This window comes from Hemitrygon akajei, chromosome 23, assembly GCF_048418815.1.
Source record: "Hemitrygon akajei chromosome 23, sHemAka1.3, whole genome shotgun sequence".
Taxonomy (NCBI): Eukaryota; Metazoa; Chordata; class Chondrichthyes; order Myliobatiformes; family Dasyatidae; genus Hemitrygon; species Hemitrygon akajei.
Genome location: NC_133146.1, coordinates 31,012,045 through 31,036,198, shown reverse-complemented (window position 1 = coordinate 31,036,198; position 24,154 = coordinate 31,012,045). Strand labels below are relative to the sequence as shown.

The window sequence follows — 24,154 nt, the reverse complement described above, 5'->3', positions numbered from 1 at the left end:
CTTCTGTAACTTCTGTCAAGTAGTGACTATGTATTGCTGTGTCACAAGTATACAAACACACATCTCCAAGCGGTTCTTTTGCTATTCTTGCTTCAGTTTAAACACAAATCAGAGAAGTAATGCCACTGTTATTGTTTTAAGAAATTAGCATAACTCTTAAATTATTTTTATATTGCAATGCATCCAGCACTTACTTAGTTACGTAGCAGGTAAAAAATATAATGCAAAGTGGCTGATATAGAATATTCAGCATATTACAGGCTCTTCGGCCCATCGTGCTCTGCTGACTCTCCATCCCATTCTAAGACCAATCTAACCCCTCCCTCCTACATAGCCCTCCATTTTTTTATAATCCATATGCCTCCTTTTCTATTCCTCATTCTCATTTCCCTCTCGCACCTATCCCCTTGCCTGCCCATCATCTCCCTCTGATGCTTCTATCCCCTTTTTCTTTCTTTCATGGCCTTCTGTCCTCTCCTATTAGATTCCCCCTTCTCTAGCCCTGTATCTCTTTCACTAATCAATTTCCCAACTCTTTATTTCACTCCTCCCCACTCCCGGTTTCACCTATCACCTTATGTATTTCCCTCCTCTCCACCCACGTTTTACTCTGACTCCTCATCTTTTTTTTAATCTCCATTCCTGCTGAAGGGTCTCAGCCAGAAACATCAGCTGTACTCTTTTCCATAGATGCTGCCTGGCTTGTTGAGTTCCTCCAGCATTTTGTGTGTGTTACTTGGATTTCCCGAAGGTGCAGATTTTCTCTTATTCTCCTTATCTCCAATGAGAAAAGCCCTAGGTCACTCAAGTTTTCTTCATACGAGATGCTCCCCAATCCAGGCAGCATCCTTGTAAATCCGCCCTACCCTTTCTAAAGCTTCAACATCCTTCCTACAATGAAGCAGCCACAGCTGAACACAATATTTTAAATGTGATTTAACCGAGTTTTATAGAACTGCAACATCACCTTGCAGCTCTTGAATACTATAGTGGTCATTTGCAGGATGAAGTAGCTTGAATGAAGAGGCAACATCCCTTATCAAAAGCTACCTGGGCTAGTTGGTTTGGAACAGAAGCAGGAGGGCGTCTTACCCAAGAGCATAAGGAGGAGGAAGACAAGAATGAATGTATGGACTATCCGTGAGGAACACTGTGGGAGCTACTGTACATTTAAAAACTGCCCTAAATCCATAGTCACCAATAGTCCCCATCTCTCCAACCCACTGTTACTGAACATCAAATCTGCTTGGACACTATGAGGGGTGATTGATAAGTTTGTGGCCTAAGGTAGAAGGAGATGAGCTATACAGCTCTCGTTACATGAACATACAGGTCAACTCTTTGAGTGATTATGCAGAAAGTTTGAAGTTAATAACTCATCGGGGTGATTGATAAGTTTGTGGCCTAAGGTAGAAGGAGATGAGTTATTAGCTTCAAACTGTCTGTGTAATCACTCAAAGAGTTGACCTGCGTGTGCATGTAACGAGAGCTGTATAACTCATCTCCTGCTACCTTTGGCCACAAACCTATTAACCATCCATCTGTGGACACTCTTTGGAGGTCCAAGATCCGTATGTTCCATGAATTCTGAACTAAGTGTGAAAATGTAGGAAGGGACTATGTTGAAAAATAAATGTGCTAGGTTTTCTAAAATTAACTCCTTCTACTTTAGGCCACAAACTTATCAATCATCCCTCGTATGCAGAACTAAAACAAACATTCAAAATCAAATTTAACATAAAATTAAGCCATTCTTTGCTCTTAAAATTAACTGCTCATGTACATTCCCTGAACACCCATGTGACCTGTAACAGCTGCCGGCCATCTTTTGCACTTATCTTCCCACTGCCAGGGCCTCCAGTACAATAACTGAAAGGTATGCCCCCTCATGTGGTGCCATCCTTGAATGTTTCCCACATCCTGCCTGGCTGCCAGCATCTAGTCCAGCTGAAATGAATCTTCCCTGTAGAATGAGAAGACTAGCCTGAAGCAATGCAGCTTAGATTTAACTGGAGCTGGCCACACACCACATCAGACTCCTACTGATGCATCCAGCTAATTAACAGCAAAGTTAGCTCTGGAAAGACTCAGAAATCACTCAAATCAGCAGGCAGCATAAGACGACTACCTTGTCTGCATTGCAATCCTCACATCGTTGCTAATTCTGTATTTAAATCCTTGTAGCTCAATGAGTGGGTATTGAATGTAACCTCATTTGCCCAGTGAATTGAGCTGTACCAGATTAGTGAGGGGAAGTGAAACATCTGGGAGTGATGATAATGTTTTCAGTAATGGCTGGTGAGCAACTTCATAGAAACTGAAATGCAGCATTAGACTGGTAAAACAGTCCAATCACACCGTGCTTAATATGTACAATTCCAGCCAGTTTACAGAATAAATGTTGCACAATGTTCTAATCAGTAAGGAACACAAAAGCATTCTGGATTTACGTGCATGAGGAGAACGCCCTTCAGTTTCAGAGAAACAGAGTGCTCAAGAAATTTTAGAAGAGCCAAGCTAAATTAAATGATACTATGGAGAACAAAAGTACATCTGGTGCAATTGCTTAAGTTAAATCTAAATTAAGATTAGGAGTTCACGGCTAAAAACAGATTTAAGAATGATTACAAGAAGCAAATCTTCCGAAAAAGATTAGCACTCGGACTGATCCTGTGACAGAGGCTGTGGAGAAACCTTAAAGCTATTACGAAAGATTTCATTTCCTCATAAGCACAAGTTGATTCTGCAGATTCTGGAAATCCAGAGAACACACACAAAATGCTGGAGGAACTCAGCAGGTCAAGCAACATCTCTGGAGAGGAATAAGCAGTCAATGTCAACTGTTCATTCCTCTCCATGGCATTGCCTGACCTACTGAGTTCCTCTATCATATTGTATGCATTACTCATTCCTTCATACTGTAACTTAGGTTTGTAACATTTCTCTTTACTTGAGTACATCCCTGACTCACTGACAGCTGAACTGAAGATGGTATTCACTATACTGTACGTGTACTGTACAGATCAATCACATTTTCTGACATATTCCATTCATTTAGCTTTGTAGTTTGATACTCTAGTAACATTATTGATTGTTGCTTTGCCAGATTTGGGTATCTTATGTGTTATGTCTAGTTATGGATACTAAATCTTTTTCAGTTCTGTCCTTAGCAATTTCAACATCTCAACTAGGGTATATTAGTTTATAACTCAGTTATTGCTGTCCTGTAAAGCAGGACAAAGCTTTATAGCAGTCCAGTCCTCAAAGCCCGTAAACTAATACTGGTCAGAGAACTCCTGCCTGATCATATTTGATCAAACAATTCCATTAACATCAGTGGCAATGAGCTTAGATCCCTCTTACCAAAGCAGTGCTCAGCTGGGTAGCTCTCAGTTTAAATTGCCCTTCAAAAGAATTCGCTTATTTTGATCATAAACTGCCAAAAAATCTACTCTCATTTAAATACAAATTACATTGTTAGAATAAACCGAGGGATAGACAATGTCACTCAGCCAACTCCTTTGAATATTTAAATAATGAAGAAAATTTAAACAAAGAGAATAAAGAGATAAATCGCTACTGTTAAGATTAAATATGATGGAACACTTTTATTATAATACATTACATTTACTTTTGTGTAGATTCCATTTTCTGCTGAGATGAATGTTTTATGTTGCTACAGATAAAACTCATAAGCATTTTAGACCACTTTCCAAGTACACTCTGTATTCAATGGATCACTTGACACAAAACAATAATTAGTTTGAATTTACCTTAATAACCAAATCAAATTTCTGATGAAAATCCCTATTTATTGGTCGGAGGAGATAAAGCTCTGCGGTGATATTATTCAGATAGAAGTACTTAGCATAATCCTCAGGTGTACCTTAAACAAAACAGGACAATCTTGTATGATTATTTTCTTCAAAATGATTGACACAGCACTACTGTCAATCAAAGGAAATAATTTATCCAACAGAATGGAATGATTAGACTTAAACTTTGACATGGCACCTCATTACATACAATTATAAAATCAGTTAATAAATCTTTGCAAGACAAATAACAGGGTATTTTTCAGTTACCAACCAACAAGAATGCTGTAGACAATCCCTGGTCGATCATCAGTTGGTTTAATATTCATGTCCTGATCAACAGCTAAAATCCGGGGCGTCACATTCACTGGGTTTATCCTTGCCTGAGAGAAAACAAATTAGTGTTACTCGAATAAACTATATTCAATACAAACTTTCTGCTTTTTCTTGCATGTATTAGCATGACTGTGTTTTTCCTGATGTCTGAAGAGTATACCTTTCATCAAAGCATCATTTGCTGCAAATCGTAGAATGCTATTCAAAGGACAATCTGTGACCTTCAACTATAGTCAAAGAGATTTACCAGCCTTTGTATTGGATGGTTTATTGTGATATGAAGCATTTAACCCTACGTACAACAATGAAACATCATAAAAGTGTAGATTAATCAGCTTGATTCTATGACCGTTACAGACACACTGGGGAAAAGTGATCACAATGGAATATAAGAATGGCATTTAACGTGAAAACTCAGTACAGCTGTAAAAGGAAGAAGAAGAAAATGGATAAACATAAATTAGGATATTAAATTATAAAATTTCATGACATATGTCACTGATTATCATTCTGAAAATTTTGTAAATATTCAATGCCAAAATATTAAAGCTATATTTTACATTTCACCTCAGGAATATATGCAATTACAAAACAAAAGTAGATTAGCTTAGCAACTTACTGAAGAGGTCAACAATGGTATTAGATTAAGAAAAAGAGTATTTTATTCTGCTGTCAAGGCTAATAATTGGGTGGTTTAGAAACCAATAAAAGATTACCAGATAGAAGGAGATCAGATAAAACTGGCAAGAAGTTGGAGGCATTCAATGAGTCAGGCAGCATCTGTGAAGGCAGAGGCTCAAGGTATGGTGTGGAGGTAGCCAGAATAGAAGTGAGAGGGGAGGATGAGGCAGACAATAGGTAGAATGAAGTTAGGAGAGGGTTGGTGGGCAGATGCAGCCACATGGAAAAGGAAGATGGTGGATTTGTGAGGCCCTGGCTGATTGATGATAGGAGGAAGAGGAAGAAAAAGAAAGGGACAGAGGGAGCCAGGTGGGAAGGGAGGATGGTGGTAGAGACAGTGGCTGGAAGGTGATAAGTGGAAACACAAGTGATTGCAGGTGCTGGAAACTGAGAAGCAGGGAAGGTGATAAGTGGAACCACATAAGGCAAGGATGATGGGATAATGGAACTAGTTGGAGGTGGGGAGTTCAGGAACATGTCTGCTCAAGGAGGAGAAAGAAACGACAAACAGGAGGTGTGGATTACCTGAAATTTGAAAATTCATAGTTTATAACAGTAGGTTACAGACTATCCAGGCAAAATATAAGGTGTTGTTCTTCCAATTTGCATTTAACTTCACCCTGGTAGTGTAGGAGACTGAGGTCTGATAGGATGAAGGAGAGTTGAAATGGCTTGCAACAGGGAACACAACATGACAATTGTAGATACAATGTTGGTGTTCTGGAAATGGGTGCCAAACATAGACAAGGCCTCACACCAATGTACAGCTGTCACATTGAGAATACAGGCAGTCCCCGGGTTATGTATGAGTTCCGTTCCTGAGTCCGTCTTTAAGTCGGATTTGTACGCAAGTTGGAACAAGTACATCTGGTATTATTTAGCGTCAGTTTGTCAAATGTTTGTCTTAGTATACAGTATACATTTTACCTTTCTATGCATACAAAACACTTAAGAAACGTATGTATTCCAATAATTAAACCACTGTGTTGCTTAGTAATATTTGTAGCTTTCATTGGGGCAGGGTGTTTCACATGCTCCATTATTCCCTCTTTATCCATTATCTTTAAAATTGCTCCAATCGTTGACCGACTATAGCCTAGCGCTTTTCCAATGACCGATGAGGTTTCACCTCTTTCCAAACGCTTTATTATTTCCACTTTATTTTCAATCGCGATCGCTTCCCATCAATGGAACAGAAACACTGTGGGCGGCGTGTCCTGAGCTGTACTGGCTCCTGAGGTCCGCTGGGTCCTAAGGACCACCGCACTGAGACAGGCTAAATGGGACAACTGGGGGCTGTGCTGGGTTTGGGTATTTGTTCCTCCACAATATTCCGCGTGGGTATTTAAACTGGAGGAGCCAGTGTTTTATTTTTATGAGGCCGAGTTGCGAGCTCGACATCAACCCAACACGGATGGTACGGGAGTCATTGGATCGACATCAACCCGGCACAGGAGCCGTCTGTCACTGGTTCTAACTCGCTGATCTCACTGTGCCACCAGCCGACCGGAACGGGGGGGAGGGGGGTGCGGGGTCAGAGTGAATTTTACTAAGAAAAATTTAAGCCAAATACAAAGTTAAACACTCAACACAGTGTCAATGGCAATGACTTAAAATGGCGTACGGCGTCACGATCCGACTTAAAATGGCGGATGGTGTTCTCCTTCCTCGGTTTGTAAGTACAAGTTGTCCGTAAATCCGATGTTCGTAACTCGGGGACTACCTGTATATAAAAAAAAATTCAGTTTCTACAAGTATAGGAAAAGTAATTCTAAGTCTCTCGGGAAAAGGCAGGCGGAACTGTAATATGGACAATGAGAAATGGGCTGAGTTAATAAACAAATTTGCATCTGTCTTCAAACCAGAAAAGGCAAAACATGGATGAAATAGAAGTCAAATGAAAAGCAGGAAAAATAATTAGTAAAGAGAAATTATTGGAGTGATAAGGAAACTAAAAGTCACCAGGTCCCCTTGAACCAAGTGAATTTCTACCCTTCTGAGTCTGAGGCTTTATAACACATCGGTCAGATCACACTTGGAATGTTGTGAGTTGTTTTAGGCTACAGCTAAGAAATTATATGCTGGCACCGGAGAGGGTCGAGAGGAGGTTCATGAGAATAATCCAGAGAATGAAAGGGTCAACAACTGTATGAGGAGCATTTGATGGCACTAGGCCTTTAAAAGGATGAGAGGGTATCTCACTGAAAACTATTGAATATTGAAAGGCCTAGATAGAGTGGATGTGGAGTGGACGTTCACACAACCTCAGAATAAATGGACACCCATTTCAAACAGAGGTGAGGAGGATTCTCTTTAGCCAGGGAGTGGTGAATCTGTAGAATTAATTGCCATAGAGAGCTGTGGAGGCTAAGTCATTGGTTATATTTAAATCAGAGGTTGATAGGTTCTTGATTAATAGGGGCATCAAAGGCTACATGGACAAGGCAGGGGAATAGGGTTGAGAGGGATAATAAATCAGCCATGATTGAATGGTGGAGCAGACTCAATGGGCTAAATGGCCTAATTCTGCTCCTGTGTCTTATGGAATTGGTGGCTGCAGAAGTTATGGATTCTCAGAAATGACCAGGTTGTGGAATGGTCCCAATGGGTTCTGAAGAATTATACGTACCACTGTTAGTTAAAGAAAAAACAGATAAAATAACTAACTGCAGATGTATGAATATCATCTGAATACACTGTTAAAGAAATAATAGAAAACCATCTCGAAAATCATATCAATAAACAGAATGAATATGCTTAATAAAAAATCTTGTAAAAAACAATAAGGTGGTTTTGAGTATATAATCATTATAGCTGATGGGTCTTGGGTAGGGAGGAAACCAATGGATGTATTCTATTTTAGATAATATATTGCACTGGATATCTTTAATAACAACATTTTGTATGCTAACATAAGGATTCAGAGATAATATATTGTCAGGGACAGAGAATTAGTTGACTCTCAATTACTAATTGGGGTGACATAGGGATCAGCCCTGTTGCTATTTGCATTTTATTTTGCATCAATGAATTTAGAAGAATATGTGTGCTGCTCCAATGAGATGTTTGTAAATGAATGCTGCTGTCGGGCACATTTCAGGAGTACATGATAAGGGATGGAGTGAAGCTTGCTGTAGCCAATGCAAAGTCTTTGTGAGGAAGCTTGACAACCTAAAGTGCTGCTGCTGCTGCCACGAGATACTGAGGGACAGGGTGCTGTGTAATAGACCTATAGGTACTTGAGGGCTATATTGTTCAAAGAGGCCATTTGAGTTGCGTTCGTGTTTTGTACACAGTATGTATTAACTTGATGACATCACCATCTGTTAGCCTCCAACATTATGAATGAAGAGACTGGATGACACTTTGAATGTAAAGAAAACCATTCCTTGAAAATATTCCTTGAATAAATTTTGTTTTTGAAATTTAAAGAACTGTTCTAAAAGCACCCAACACAATTCACCTCATCATCTGATTTAATAGATTCAGCTACCAGACACTGGGATGCTTTACAGATATGATAAAGAATAATTCAGATGATGGTTGCCCATATACTTGACCCTACAGTAGGGACTGAGCTAATGATAGCTCAGATGCAGACTTCGTAGTGGATAAAGTTGCAGAGGACTCAGGTGAGAATTTTGAGAAGGCACTCAAGAACGAAAACTGTAAGATAGAGACAACATAATTCTCGGGGCACTGCTGGGTTTGAGAGAGATCTTATACAAGAGCAATGACAGTGTGGAAGCCAGCCTGACACAGAGCTTCGTGTAGGGCCTTTTCCATCCAAGGAGTAATGACTCATTTATACATTCATGGATCCAAACATTATGAATGTATTATCTGAGGGGCTAGATCCACTGTAGTGGGGGAAGCCAACTAGTTTAGTTTAGTAGCACACAAAGTCAAACAGTAGCTACCATGGATTTGGATAACAGTGTTCAATGGGATGTCATGGTGTTCCAGCAATGCAACCTCCTGCAGATAACCTGAAGATAGTAATCAAGGGGAGTGTTAGTGTCTCAATGAATCAGGAATCCACTGTCTGTCTCATTTCCCTTGGCTTGACAAGGGAGAGAAAAATAATAATTAGACAATTACACTGTCAAATTTTAAACAACAGGCATCACCTTTTCTTAGGTAAGCATTCTGATTAATGGGCAAACCAAAATCACAATTCTACTTTAAAGGAACTGCAGTGATTATTGATATTATGATGGTGCTAAATAGTGACCCTTTTGCTTGAATCTTCGCAAACAGCTTTATTTCTATCTTTGATATCCCTTTAGCGAGCAAACACGAGGAAATCTGCAGATGCTGGAAATTCAAACAACAACACACAAAATGCTGGTAGAACACAGCAGGCCAGGCAGCATCTATAGGGAGAAGCGCTGTCGACGTTTCGGGCCGAGACCCTTTGTCAGGACTAACCAAAAGGAAAGATAGTAAGAGATTTCAAAGTAGTGGGGGGAGGGGGAAATGCGAAATGATAGGAGAAGACCGGAGGGGATGGGATGAAGCTAAGAGCTGGAAAGGTGATTGGCGAAAGTGATACAGAGCTGGAGAAGGGAAAGGATCATGGGACGGGAGGCCTCAGGAGAAAGAAAGGGGGGGGGGGGAAGTACCAGAGGGAGATGGAGAACAGGCAAACAACTAAATATGTCAGGGATGGGGTAAGAAGGGGAGGAGGGGCATTAACGGAAGTTAGAGAAGTCAATGTTCATGCCATCAAGTTGGAGGCTACCCAGCCAGTATATAAGGTGTTGTTCCTCCAACCTGAGTTTGGATTCATTTTGACAATAGAGGAGGCCATGGATAGACTTATCAGAATGGGAATGGGACGTGGAATTAAAATGTGTGGCTACTGGGAGATCCTGCTTTTTCTGGCGGACGGAGCATAGGTGTTCCGCGAAACGGTCTCCCAGTCTGCGTCGGGTCTCGTCAATATATAAAAGGCCACACCGGGAGCACCAGACGCAGTATACCACACCAGCCGACTCACAGGTGAAGTGTCGCCTCACCTGGAAGGACTGTCTGGGGCCCTGAATGGTGGTGAGGGAGGAAGTGTAAGGGCAGGTGTAGCACTTGTTCCGTTTACAAGGATAAGTGCCAGGAGGGAGATCGGTGGAAAGGGATGGGGGGGACGAGTGGACAAGGGAGTCGCGTAGGGAGCGATCCCTGCGAAAGGCAGAAAGAGGGGGGGAGGGAAAAATTTATTTGGTAGTGGGATCCCGTTGGAGGTGGCGGAAGTTACAGAGAATTATATGTTGGACCTGGAGGCTGGTGGGGTGGTAGGTAAGGACAAGGGGAACCCTATCCCGAGTGGGGTGGCAGGTGGATGGGGTGAGGGCAGATGTGCGGGAAATGGGAGAGATGCGTTTGAGAGCAGAGTTGATGGTGGATGAAGGGAAGCCCCTTTGTTTAAAAAAGGAAGACATCTCCTTCGTCCTGGAAAGAAAAGCCTCATCCTGAGAGCAGATGCGGCAGAGACGGAGGAATTGTGAGAAGGGGATAGCCTTTTTACAAGAGACAGGGTGGGAAGAGGAGTAGTCCAGGTAGCTGTGAGAGTCTGTAGGTTTATAGTAGATATCAGTAGATAGGCCGTCTCCAGAGATGGAGACAGAAAGATCAAGAGAGGGGAGGGAGGTGTCGGAAATGGACCAGGTAAATTGGAGGGCACGAGTATTCAAGAACATTTTCAACCTCTCACTGCTATGGGTGGAAGTTCCTACTTGCTTCAAAAAGGCAACAATTATACCAGTGCCCAAGAAGAATGTGAGCTGCCTTAATGACCAGCACTCACATCTACAATGATGAAATATTTTGAGAGGTTGGTCATGACTAGACTGAACTTCTGCCTCAGCAAAGACCTGGATCCACTGCAATTTACCTCTCACGACAATAGGACAACAGCAGATGCAATCTCAATGGCTCGTCACATGGCTTTAGACCACCTGAGCAACACAAACACCTATGTCAGGATACTGTTCATCGTCTATAGCTCAGTATTTAATACCAACATTCCCACAATCCTGATTGTGAAGTTGCAGAACCTGAGCCTCTGTACCTCGCTCTGCAATTGGATCCTCAACTTCCTAACTGTGTGGCTGGGCATAGCTCAAATACCATCGATAAATTTGCTGGTGATACAACCATTGTGTCGCAGCAACAACATGGCACTCAGCGTCAGTAAGATGAAAGAGCTGATTGTGGACTTCGGGAAGGGTAAGATGAAGGAACACATACTAATCCTCATAGAGGGATCAGAAGTGGAGAGAGTGAGCAGTTTCAAGTTCCTGGGTGTCAAGATCTCTGAGGATCTAACCTGGTCCCAACATATCAATATAGTTATAAAGAAGGGAAGACAGCGACCGTAGTTCATTAGGAGTTTGGAGAGATTTGGCATGTCAACAAATACACTCAAAAACTTCTACAGATGTACCTTCAAGAGCATTCTGACAGGCTGCATCACTGTCTGGGGGGGAGTGGTGTGGGGGCTACTGCACAGGACTGAAAGAAGCTGCACAGGGTTGTAAATTTAGTCAGCTCCATCTTGGATACTAGCCCACAAACTACCCAGGAAATCTTCAAGGAGTGGTGTCTCAGAAAGGCAGTGTCCATTATTAAGGACCTCCAGCACCCAGGGCATGCCCTTTTCTGACTGTTACCATCAGGTAGGAGGTACAGAAGCCTGAAGGCACACACTCAGCAATTCAGGAACAGCTTCTTCCCCTCTGCCATCAGATTCCTAAATGGATATTGAACCCTTGAACACTACCTCACTTTTTAAATATATTTTATTTTTATTTTTTGCACTTTTTAAAATCTGTTCAATATACGTATAGTATAATTGATTTACTAATTTATTTATTATTTTTTCTTCTATATTATGTATTGCATTGAACTGCTGCTGCTAAGTTAACACATTTCACGACACATGCCAGTGATAATAAACCAGATTATGATTCTAATTCTGAAATCATCAAAAAAACAGACCTAGAGACTGCTGCACAATTTCTACTTCAACATGGCCCTACATTGGTTGATATTTTTCACCTCTTTTCTTCTGCAGATGAATTCATACTTCCATTTATTCTATTATATTCTTCCATAACATGCCACACATCATCCCTAGAGCTCATCGCCTTTCGGTTACAATCTTTCCTTTACCATCAATGCTCCATAAATGCTTTCCTTGGAAGTATGACACAAAAGAGTAATTGCCAAAGAACTGATGTCTTATTACTGTACTGTTTAGGGTTTAACATCAAATCTTCTTGCTAAAAATGATCAATCAAACCATTGTATTCTGATTTGCAGCTTGAGTGGTTCATACTGGAAGTAGTTTTAATAGTAATTGAATTTCACTTGAATTCCTTACCATTCTTCCTTTTTTTACCTTTTGAGGTTGGTCATGTTTAATATCTTTCTGCTCAAAGATCAGGATTTTTTTGGCTAGATAATGAAAGGCACTCTTCCTCTCACTGACAAACTGAATATCAATCTCATTAATGCAGAGTTATAAGCTTTTTATATTAAAGTTATGATTTGCTTGGCAAAAGATACCTGCAGCATGCAAACTAACAGCTTAGTTGAAGGTGACAGATGTTTACACTGTTTATAAGAGATGAAACTGAAACTCAGTTATACATATTTTTATATATTAACATGGAAATCACAAGATTTTGTCTACTCAATGCAAATGCATCTAGATTTCATTCTAAGTACAATGGATTGAATTGATTGGGACACATAGGGACCAGTACATTTTGGCTCAATTAGCCAAAATTTAATGGAAATAGTTAAATGATATAAAAAAAGGGAAACTACTGTCTAAATATGTAATAATTTATATACTTAAATGAAGTACAGAACAAATTAGAACACGACCAATACCTTCACAGTACTATGAAACTGTGTATTAATTCCTAACAGTTATCAATGGAGGAATTCATCTGCCGTGTTCTTTCGATTGATTTTGAAATGAACAAAATCAACACAGACATCTGTTGTAGATAATGGACTAACAATACAAAGTTTTAGACGAATGTATCTTTCAAATCTTCATTTCTAATGTAACATTCAAGATAATTGTTGCTATCTTTGTAATTCTTAACTTGTTGAGGTAGTGAAATAATTTCATTGTCACTCCTGGCCGTTTCTGGCATCTCTGAATGCATGAATCCACAGAGAACAAAACTGTTCCGAATTGTCCTACTGCTTATTTCTCACCAACTATCTGTGACAATCATCACTGTTTTTCGAACACAAACACATGCAACTGACGCTATTTAAAAACTGATCATTCTAAGCATGAGGTAATATCTAACGGCCATGCAAATGCACATGACTGACATGAGTTAGAAACTCGTACAAACACGCTGGAGGAACTCAGCAGGTCGGGCAGCATCTGTGGAATTGAGCAGACAATGTTTCGGACCAAGACCCTTCATCAGGACTGAAGAGGGAGGGGGCAGGGGCCCCATAAAGAAGGTGGGGGGAGGGTAGGAAGGAGAAGGCTGGTAGGTGCTAGGTGAAAACCCAATAAGAGGGAAGATCAAGGGCTGGGGGAGGGGAAGCAGGGAGGGGATAGGCAGAAAAGGTGAAGAAGGAATTCAAGGGGAAAGCACTGTGGGTAGTAGAAGAAGGCAAAATCATGAGAGAGGTGATAGGCAGCTGGAGGAGGAGGCAGAATGAAACTGGGATGGGGGAGCACAATTCAATGTGTCCCAGCATCTGCGGTGTACTTTGTGTTTAGGAGTTAGAAACTGTTTGACAGACAGACATACTTTATTGATCCCGAGGGAAATTGGGTTTTGTTACAGTCGCACCAACCAAGAATAGTGTAGAAATATAGCAATATAAAACCATAAATAATTAAATAATAATAAGTAAATTATTCCAAGTGGAAATACGTCCAGGACCAGCCTATTGGCTCAGGGTGTCTGACACCCCGAGGGAGGAGTTGTAAAGTTTGATGGCCACAGGCAGGAATGACTTCCTATGATGCTCAGTGTTGCATCTCGGTGGAATGAGTCTCTGGCTGAATGTACTCCTGTGCCTAACCAGTACATTATGGAGTGGATGGGAGTCATTGTCCAAGATGGCATACAACTTGGACAGCATCCTCTTTTCAGACACCACCATCAGAGAGTCCAGTTCTACCCCCACAACATCACTGGCCTTACGAATGAGTTTGTTGATTCTGTTGGTGTCTGCTACCCTCAGCCTGCTGCCCCAGCACACAACAGCAAACATGATAGCACTGGTCACCACAGACTTGTAGAACATCCTCAGCATCGTCCGGCAGATGTTAAAGGACCTCAGTCTCCTCAGGAAATAGAGATAGCTCTGACCCTTCTTGTAGACAGCCCTAGTGTTCTTTGACCAGTCCAGTTTATTGTCAATTCGTATCCCCAGGCATTTGTAATCCCCCACCATGTCCACACTGACCCCTTGGATGGAAACAGGGGTCACCGGTGCCTTAGCCCTCCTCAGGTCCACCACCAGCTCCTTAGTCTTTTTCACATTAAGCTGCAGATGATTCTGCTCACACCATGTGACAAAGTTTCCCACCATAGCCCTGTACTTGGCCTCATCTCCCTTGCTGATGCATCCAACTATGGCAGAGTCATCAGAAAACTTCTGAAGATGGCAAGACTCTGTGCAGTAGTTGAAGTCCGAGGTGTAGATGGTGAAGAGAAAGGGAGACAGGACAGTCCCCTGTGGAGCCCCAGTGCTGCTGACCACTCTGTCTGACACACAGTGTTGCAAGCGCACGTACTGTGGTCTGCCAGTCAGGTAATCAATAATCCATGACACCAGGGAAGCATCCACCTGCATCACTGTCAGCTTCTCACCCAGCAGAGCAGGGCGGATGGTGTTGAACGCACTGTAGAAGTCAAAAAACATGACCCTCACAGTGCTGGCAATAGTCTCCTGCCCAATTAAGTGGCATAATGTTCCAAATAAAGAAAGGAAATCCCAGCTATTTTCTTGATTTATTTTTTGTTTTGTTAAGAACTGTCCCAAATAAATGATTGCCCTGATTAACTGATGCCCAATTAACCTGAACCCACCGTATAAGAAATAGAAAATGCTGGAAACACTGAACAGATCAGATAGCATCTATAAATGAAGCACCAGGGTTAATATTCAGCTTAAAAAAGCCTTGGACTGAATTGTTCACTGTTTCTGTTTCCTCATTTACTATATGACCTGCTGAGTATTTCCAGTATCTGCTTTTTTTTTGGATTTATATGTTTGGGTTTACAGTTCTTAGGTGAAAATAATGAAAATAACATATTAATATAAATCTAAACGCTGAAAATGCATATATTGTTAATCCAGAGTAACATACACTGGAGGCACTGCTGGAGGCACTCAGCAGTTCTGGTCCAAAATGATACCTCTTTACTCCTTTTCATAGATGCCGTTTAACCTGCTGAGTTCATCCAGCATTTTGTGTGTGTAATGCTCTGGTTAAGATTTTTACTGCTGTAGGTATTTCATTATTGGCAGTTTTTTTTAAAAAGCAGTGCGCCGTGCTGGAAAGCATATTTTGGCTTCTGCTAAGATAAGGACACATGCCGTCCAACTCAGGAAAGTGAGTAAGCCTATCAGGATTGTGTGGAAGAGTTTTCTGAAGGACAGCAACCTGGTTTGGGGGTCTTTTTGACTGGAGTTGTGAGAGGACAGGAGAGAAGGTGACTGAGGACGTCATCCCTGTGCTTTGTGCAGATGAATGGCTCCAAGGAGCAAGAGCCAATACTCCCATGGGAGAGCCCATTTTTTTTAGATGGATTTCCAGCGCCATTCGGAATGTGGCGTGTGCTTTGATGCAGGCCATGGGTCCAGCGAGTGAGTAAAAAGGGCAACTTCAAAATGAGCTCTAACTGTATGTGCACATTTAGACTGGGGTAACTGTAGTGGACTCTTTTATTTCTTTTTCTTTTTCCTACTAACAGTTCGATAAAGCTAAAATTTGTACATATACTCTCTTCATAATTTTATGTGGTGTACGATTTATTATTTCTTGCCAATTGTCAATTGTGCATGGGCAGTATTTATGGAGCATCTGCTCATATCGAGGTTTCTTTAATCTGACCATCCTGACATCCCTGTTTGGTTGAACCCCAAATCATACTGGCCCTAGACACCTACCCTTCATGCAAGGTGGCCTTCTCTTCGTTGAGTCCCCAGCGATGAGCCAAGAGTCCATATGAGCTAGGTGAGGGGGCTACATGTGTGCTAATGTAAATCTAGCAGACTTTGCTCATTCAGAGTACCAGACCTGACATGACGAAGCTAGTAATCAGTATTTGTTTAATTAATAGCAGTAATCATAATGATCAAATGAAAAGTAATTAAAAGTCATTTACTTCATGAGTAGGAAAATCTACCAGGCAAATATTATTGCAAAATCAGCCAAAGGATTCTAATCTGATTTCAAACATAAGACAGCCATATTATTGTATAATCTTCCAAAATTCAAGGAAAGATGCATAGTTAGTCCTGAAAGGATACCTTAGAGGTGGGTGTAGGGTGCGGGATGTTATTTGACACCATACCTAATAATAAGGCCTTGATACACTCTGCAATGTTGAGCATTTCATATCATCTCACTAATACTCTGTTCCAGGCTTCATCACTGGCTTACCAGATGGAAAGAGGAGAAGGACGTATTTAAGGCCACCTTGAGAAAAACAACAACCCCACGGACCTCTGGCAATCCCTGGCCCATGACTACTCAGAATGGTGGAGTCTTCAGGATGTTTTTGAGAACAGAAGCCCTCCATAAGTGGTGGAAGGAGTCAGTATCCCACAAACCAACTCCCTCCAGCCCTGTCCCTAATCCCATCAGGTACCACCTGACCTGCCATCTGTCGCTCTCATGTTGGCCTCATCAAATATCCTAGAACCCACTGGAACCAAATCAGCCTCAATCCCATGGGAGTGTCTTAAAAAAAGCCCAGAAATCCTTTGGTGCTTGAAAATTTTTTTTAGACAGGACAACTCTTTGTTTGGAGGTCCCATCATTTTAAATTTCTATTGGACATGAAACCCCAGATATGATGTCCATTGGAATAAACATTAAGTACTTAAAACATATATTGGGCCTTACTCTCTTGGAGTGTCTTGGTGGGGCAACAGGATGGTTTGGATGAAAGACCACAGAGTGTGTGGCTGAAGCAATTGGGAGGAGGAGGAGAGGAGGTGTGTCATTCATGGATGAGGGAGATCAAGACCCTCAGGATCAGGTTGCAGTTGTTCTGTGGAGTAGATGGGAAACTGAATGGACAAAAACACAATCGGATTGGGTATTGTGGCCTGCACATGTCTAGGTGGGTGGGTAAGTTAATGCACTGTCCCTAATGCATTGAATATTGAAAGACCAAGATAGAGTGGATGTGGAAAGGATGTTTGCAGTTGTGGGGGAGTTTAGGACCAGATGTCACAACCTCAGAATACAAGATGTCCATTTAGAACGCAGATGGGGAGGAATTTCTTTAGCCAGAGGCGAATTTGTGAAATTCATTGTCACAGATGGCTATTGAGGCAAAATCATTGGGTACATTTAAAACACAGGTTGATAGGTTCTGGATTTGTTGGAGCATCAAAAGTTATAGGGAGAAAGCAGGAGAATGGGGTTGAGAAGGATGATAAACCAGTTATGATTGAATGACAGAGCAGACATGATAGGCCAAATAGCTTAATTCTGCTCCAATGTCTTGTGGTCTTACATTAACATGTCAGACACACAGAGCAACTGGAATATATATATCACAGATTTCACAGATCTCACAGACCTCATGGTGTGTTCCTAATCAAGCTTTGCAATCAGTTTACTAAATAAGTTTTATCTCAAAGCATACAGAGACACCATAGTATTTCCCCAGTCCAATCTTTTCCTTTCACCACTGCAGGCGCTCTTTGTGGATGGTTATCTCAGCAGAGATGAAAAAATGGTTCATATCAGATGCACATTTTTTTAAGATAATAAATAGTAAGATTCATATGGTAAGATTAAGGATATTCAAGGATAAGTAACTTTTATTCAAATACCACGTACAAGGATGATGCTGGCAGTGAGTACACAGTCGGAAGCTCTGGATGTTCTGTACATTTTATTCAATGCTGGACAACTCAAATAACCTGACCAATGGATTTTACCAGAATAATGAGATGCTTTATCACATACTGCATAAACCATATACTTCTAAAGAAAATGAATGCTCTTTCTCATCTTCAGATCTAAAATAACAACAATTCAAATGAACTTCTTTTTCTTGAATGATCAAAGGAAAGATCTGCAAAAGTATTGCAGACATTTGTCCATTTAAACCTATGTTCTCTGCTATTCTAAAAAGGTTTTAAAAATACTTTGGTTAACTTCTCTTTCCATTCAGATCAAAGATATTGGAGTATTTCTGCTCCTTTGAATATCACCCAGGGGATAAAAGTCAGTCAGTATGTTATCAAAATAATTAAATGATTTATCTATGAAGACAACGAAGTTTTAACTTCCGCATCATAAACTGGTTAATAGATGGCACTCTACCTATTAAACTATGGGTTAATGCATAAGCATGATCCTGCTGCCTTACCTGCTGAGTTTTTTTTAACATCTCTGTTTTATCATTGTGTTTTTCATCCTTCCAGTGATGTTTAAAGTTCAACACTCCTTTTACTTCACTGCCAGACGTTATTGACATTGGATTTTCATATAGCTATGCGCAGTAATATTTCTATTTTCACTACCTCCTTCTTGCCCCCACCCTGAAACCACCCACAGTCACACAACTTCATACCTCTCAGCTGCAGATACAATGAAATATGACACAAGCCATGAGGATGAACAATGCCTTTTCTACCAGATCTGCACAGTATACTTGCCACCTACATTTCCCACATTGCTACAGCTCATTAAATTCTTTTGCTACCTTTGTTCATAACTCATTTTTGTTAAGATTAAAAGGATATGCCTAAGTTTAGTTTGAATGCCTAAGGCCTAATTTTAAATATTGCATACAGTGTATTTGAGTTCCATTCCATAGTGAATAATCTGTTTGATACATTTAGATGAATCACTTAATAATCTTGAAAACTGAATCCATAATTTGTAGATTATGGTTTAAATAAAATACTCAGGGTTCAGTGGGATCAAGAAAGGTAGAAGAAACTGGATATTCTGGAATCTGGAGTAACACTCAATGTGCTGGAGAAAATGAGTGGGACAGGCAGTATTCTTGGAGGGAAACTGAAAAGATGAAATGTTACAACCTGAAATGTCGACTATCCATTTCCCTCCAGAGATGCTGCCTGACTTGTTGAGTTTCTCCAATATTCTTTGGTATTTCTGGGACCAGCCCACGAACCACATTTACATAATTTGGATGTGGTGGCGGAGGGGAGAAGGTGTTGTGTGCATGATGATAGCTTCTGTAACCAAGAATCTTTTGACAATGTGGAGCAAGCTGTGACAAGGCTCCAGGTGAGGAAGCCTGAGGAAATGTATCTTCCCCTTCAAGTATCTGATTGTCTTTCGCTTCTATCAAACACCTTTGAACTTGTTTTCAATATTTCTCATGACAGACACTTAAAAATTACACAAATATTTTAAATAAATTAAAATTTAAACAATGCATTTCATGGAAAGCACCCTGAAGTTAATTAGAAACATTAAGATATATAAAATAAAAAAATAAACAAGCCACTTGTTATACTTACCTTTATATTAACAGCATCATGGTATTTACACCATGCAAAACTGAAGGGAGGAGCCAAATGTGAAACACTAATGATCCGAGCTGGTGTCCAGCTTCAGCTTAGTACATCAGTGCTACACAGCTGGGCTCACAATTGAGTCCGACATGTGAGTAGGAAGCCCAAAACATCATCTCTGACCTTTGCTATTCAACATACAGAGGAAGGAATTTCAGAGAAGCTGGCACAGTCGGTATTTTCATATGATCCACCACATTCTGTTTAAAAACAATGTGATCCAAAAATGTTGTTCGCATTTTAACTAATCTTTTTAATGTTACTTTAATCTTTTTATTTTAACAAGTCATTTATTTTAATGGACTGGTGGATTTATTGAAATGGGGTCAAGAGGATTTTGTGATCTGTCTCCCTCCTTATCACCAATGTTAATTCCTTGTTTTCCATCTTCCTACAGCTACTAAGAAAAGTCACACTGGTGTAACAGTTCAACACAGTAAATACTTGGCTCATTGGATCACAAATGCAATTTTTAATGATTGGCATTTCTATGATGAACACCTTCAAAAGGGTGATCTCAAATGTAAGTAGAAGATTGGTACAGTAACCTAATATGATGTCATAAATATTAATATTAAGGATAACATTTTGATTTTAGGTGCATTCATGCTTCATGTTACAAATGAAATTGTGCATAAATATTATACAAATTTCATAAATTCATTGCTGAAATATAAATACTGTATATGAGATACCAATAAAATGATATCATTTACAGAAAAATCTATTTCAAAATCTGTTGTTAACTGAATTTTAATCAATTTAATATTGTTTTGTTTTCAACAATATCATATAATCTGTCCCAGGATAATTTAACAAAACCAGTGAAAGCAATCTATATGAGCAAATTTATTCTCTGTGTAGAAGAAATATAGATGCCCTACAAGTGTGCTAGATGCAGAGCCATTTTTTAATATAGACTACCATGAAACTTGGAGAAACTACCATGCAGGTGGAGGATTGCTGCCTTGTTGGAGTGAGGCAGGAGATCAAGCAGCTAGTAACAGGGTAGGAAAAAGAAAAATTTTCCTGCATGTTAGTAGTTTTGCACTAGGTTGCTTATACCTAGTTTAACTTAAAATGGATAAACAATGAGAATTGGAGTGTATGGATCAACTTGGTGCAGACCATATATCAAATCCATCAACATGACCTCAATGGCATGCTGAGTGGCTAGCCAGTACTAAATGCACTGCTGCTGGTCTCAGCATATTTCTATAGGTTCCAATTGTTAGCATTGGGTATGAACAGTTACATTATTTTAGTTCTTTGTGGTTAGAGTTGACAGTGGAAATCATTAAACTGCCTATTTGGGAAAAAAAAACTGTAGTTGATTAAGGATGAGAGCAAGCATCCAACATACTGATGCACCTTGGTCACCCTCAATAAGCCAAAAATAAAGAGGTACTCTTTGCATGAAATGCCATCAAATCTCCCACTTAGACTGTAAAGTGGTAAAATGTACTGTAGAAATAACATATGAGTTAATATGAGGAAAACTTTATCCAAGGGTGGACAAAGAGGGGACATAACTTTAAGATATTTGTAGGAAAGTATGGGGGTGCTTTCAGAGAAGAGTTTTTAACACAGAAAGTAGTGAGCAGTGCCAAGCATGGTGATAGAGGCATTTAAAAATACAGCAGAGCAAATTTAATGGCCTCCATGTACATATTGTCAAGTTTCCATCTGCTATCTACTTCCCCACTTGCATCTTGCACTGAGACAAACAATTTAAATCAATATGGGCTTTCCATTAATATCGAAATGCCCTGGGACACCCTCATAGTCTTAACACTAACTCCAAAATCAAAATACTGCAGATGCTGATCATCTGAGATAAAATCTCAATATGCTGGAAATGCTCAGCATGTCAAACAGCATCTGCAGAGAACAAAGCAGGGTATGGTTGATTGTTTGAAATCATTCAACAATTTCAGTTATCAGTCAATTTGTATCTCACATTTCAATGTTTGTTTTTCATTTCCCTTGCCTCTTCTGGTTTCTCAGGTTTCAGTCAGCACTTTCTCCTTTACACATTTCAGTCAGCAATGTCATTTATATCCCCTGGAGTCTCCACAGGCCTTCCCTTTTCATTTCCCTACACCTCCTCACTGTCTCTTCAACAAAAAACTCATTCCACTTCTAACTAAAGGTCACCAACATGAAGCATTAACTGTTACCATTTCCACAGTTGCTGCCCAACTTACTGAGTAGTTTTAATATTTTATCATTTTTATTTCAGATACAACATTTTATTGTTTTTTTGTTAATGGGAGCCCTTTAATGCTAAATCTATAATCATATCCTAGGGCATTTAAGAACATAAGTTTGTAAGACATAGAAGCATTTGGCCCATCAGTCTGCTCTGCCATTCCATCACAGCTGATTTATTGTCCCTGTTACAATATTAGTTGGAGTTCTGGCCAATTCAAAGTACAGATATTTTCAGTATACTCTAACTTTATTCCACTACCACCAGCATTACACCTAAACTGTGCAAATTCCATATATTGCCAGCAATTAAACCATGATGCACACATCATCTGAGACTCTGACAAAAACATTTCCACCTCAGGAAGCACATTTGTGAGAAAAGGGTGCTGGCCATTATTAGACAGGCCATGACGCCCGTGGTTTAGCACTGTGCTGAACGCTGGAGATAATGATGAACTCTTGCCCAACTCTCCTTCTCCCATTCCATTTGCCCCATCACTCCACATTAACATCTAATTTACCAGCAGTATATGATATAGGGATGCATCTTGCTGCTGTATCCCTCCAATATCTTCACCCTTTCTTCCTGCAGGTAGCAAAGAGTTTTCAGCTACGTGGGCAGCAGTGTCTCAGCAGCAAGAGAACCATGAATATGGCAGCCAACACTGGTATTCTGCAGATCAGGCCTGGATCATGTTATATCATTTGGTATGAATGGTTTAGGTGGGGTTAAATATACCCAGTACTAGCACCCCAGAAGGGAACCTCACATGGAATCTGTTATGCTTTGTAACTTCAAAATATAACAGAAAAGAAGACAGCCGAGAGATGCAAGCCTTAATTTGTTCTTTATCTTAAACGAGACGTGCACTTATCGTGTGTTAGCATCACGACGTATGCAATTCACATTATTTTGTATCACCATAATGAAGTGTATAAACAACAAAGAATGCTTAATCAAATAATATATTTACGCCATTACTCAAATATTACTGAAATGTCAAATATACAACAGATTCCACTGCTAATAACGTAGACTGCAAAGCGAGTTTGATTGATAGACACAATGACATTATTAACAGCTTGAAAGCATATGTAGAATATCAAGGAGCACATGGAAATCCAGTCTAAACTAGAACAAGGGTATGTGCGGAGCCTGAAGCCTATCCTCACCATCATGAGTGACGTGGCCAGCTCAGCTTCAACATCACAGTCCCTACTACTATGCTGATCATTGCCAATCCTCCCCCTTAAAGCCACTTTCCTCCACTAATCCACTATTCTGTGATTCCCGTAATGTTCAAATTTACTAGTCTCAGTTTTGAGTCTCCCCGAGGTGAAGAATTTCTTCTCACCCCTGTAATGAATGGCATATTCTTTAATTTGCATCTATGATCCCTGATTCAAGACATATCAGCCAGGGAAACATCTTCACTGCCAAAACCCACAAGAATTTTCATATCTCAATGAAATCACCCCTCATTCTTTAAGCTCAAGAGTACAGAGTCAGTCCTCAAAGAACTAATCCCTTCATCCTAAAATGAAGCTGCGAATCTTCACCACACACATTTCCAGGATCCTATATAATTGGAGTATCTGCTCTCTTATTCAAATCCCCTGGCAATAAAGGCCAACACATCATTTTTGCATTTCCGGTTGCTGTATGTGCCGTGACTACTAAATGCTTAGGTCTCCCTGAACACCAACAGTTTTAAATTTAATATCATAATATTTATTTCTCACTAACAAAGTGGATGAGCTCACACCTTTCTATAATATATTCCAATTGTCATGTCATCATCTCTTGTGAGTATGAGTGTGTCCCACTTTCATCTCTTTTCATTCTCTTCCCCACTCACCCAACATTTTGATCATCAGCTACAGTCAGTTAGATATTAAGATGATCAGCAACAAGAGAGAAGTAAAACAGGAACCGTGATGGAGTGGCCATTGTTTTTAGTTACTTCTATTCATCTATGGGATTGAGAGCATCACCGATCTGCCCAGAATCTAATGCTCATCCATAGTTGCTCATAAAAATACAATGGAGACTTGAGTTCTGTACTAATTAATACTACTGTACTCACAGAGTGCTGTTAAGTAAGGGGTTTCATGATTCTGGGCAAACAGCAAAGAACCTCCTAAGAAGTCCTTGTCTCCATAGTGATATTTTATCCATTCATGAGATACAGTCATCACGGGCTGAGCCAGTTCCTAATTGCTTTTGATAAGCTTGGTGGTGAACTGCCTTTTTGAACAACTGCAGGCCTTGAGGTATGGCTATATTCACAATACTTACTTTCTTTCTTTTTTCAATTTTTTAA

The 24,154-nt window shown here is 40.1% G+C and overlaps 1 protein-coding gene across 2 annotated transcripts in view; it reads right to left on the bottom strand.

Annotated features, from left to right (window-relative positions):
* The window catches only part of pcdh15b (protocadherin-related 15b), a 1,734,278-nt gene that overhangs the window by 527,400 nt on the left and 1,182,724 nt on the right, over positions 1-24,154 (bottom strand). For both annotated transcript variants that reach the window (XM_073027317.1, XM_073027316.1), the window contains exons 14-15: positions 4,090-4,198; positions 3,774-3,886 (exon numbers count right to left, since the gene is read on the bottom strand). In XM_073027317.1, the coding sequence (XP_072883418.1) occupies positions 3,774-3,886; positions 4,090-4,198 (222 nt within the window). The remainder of the gene's footprint in view (positions 1-3,773; positions 3,887-4,089; positions 4,199-24,154) is intronic.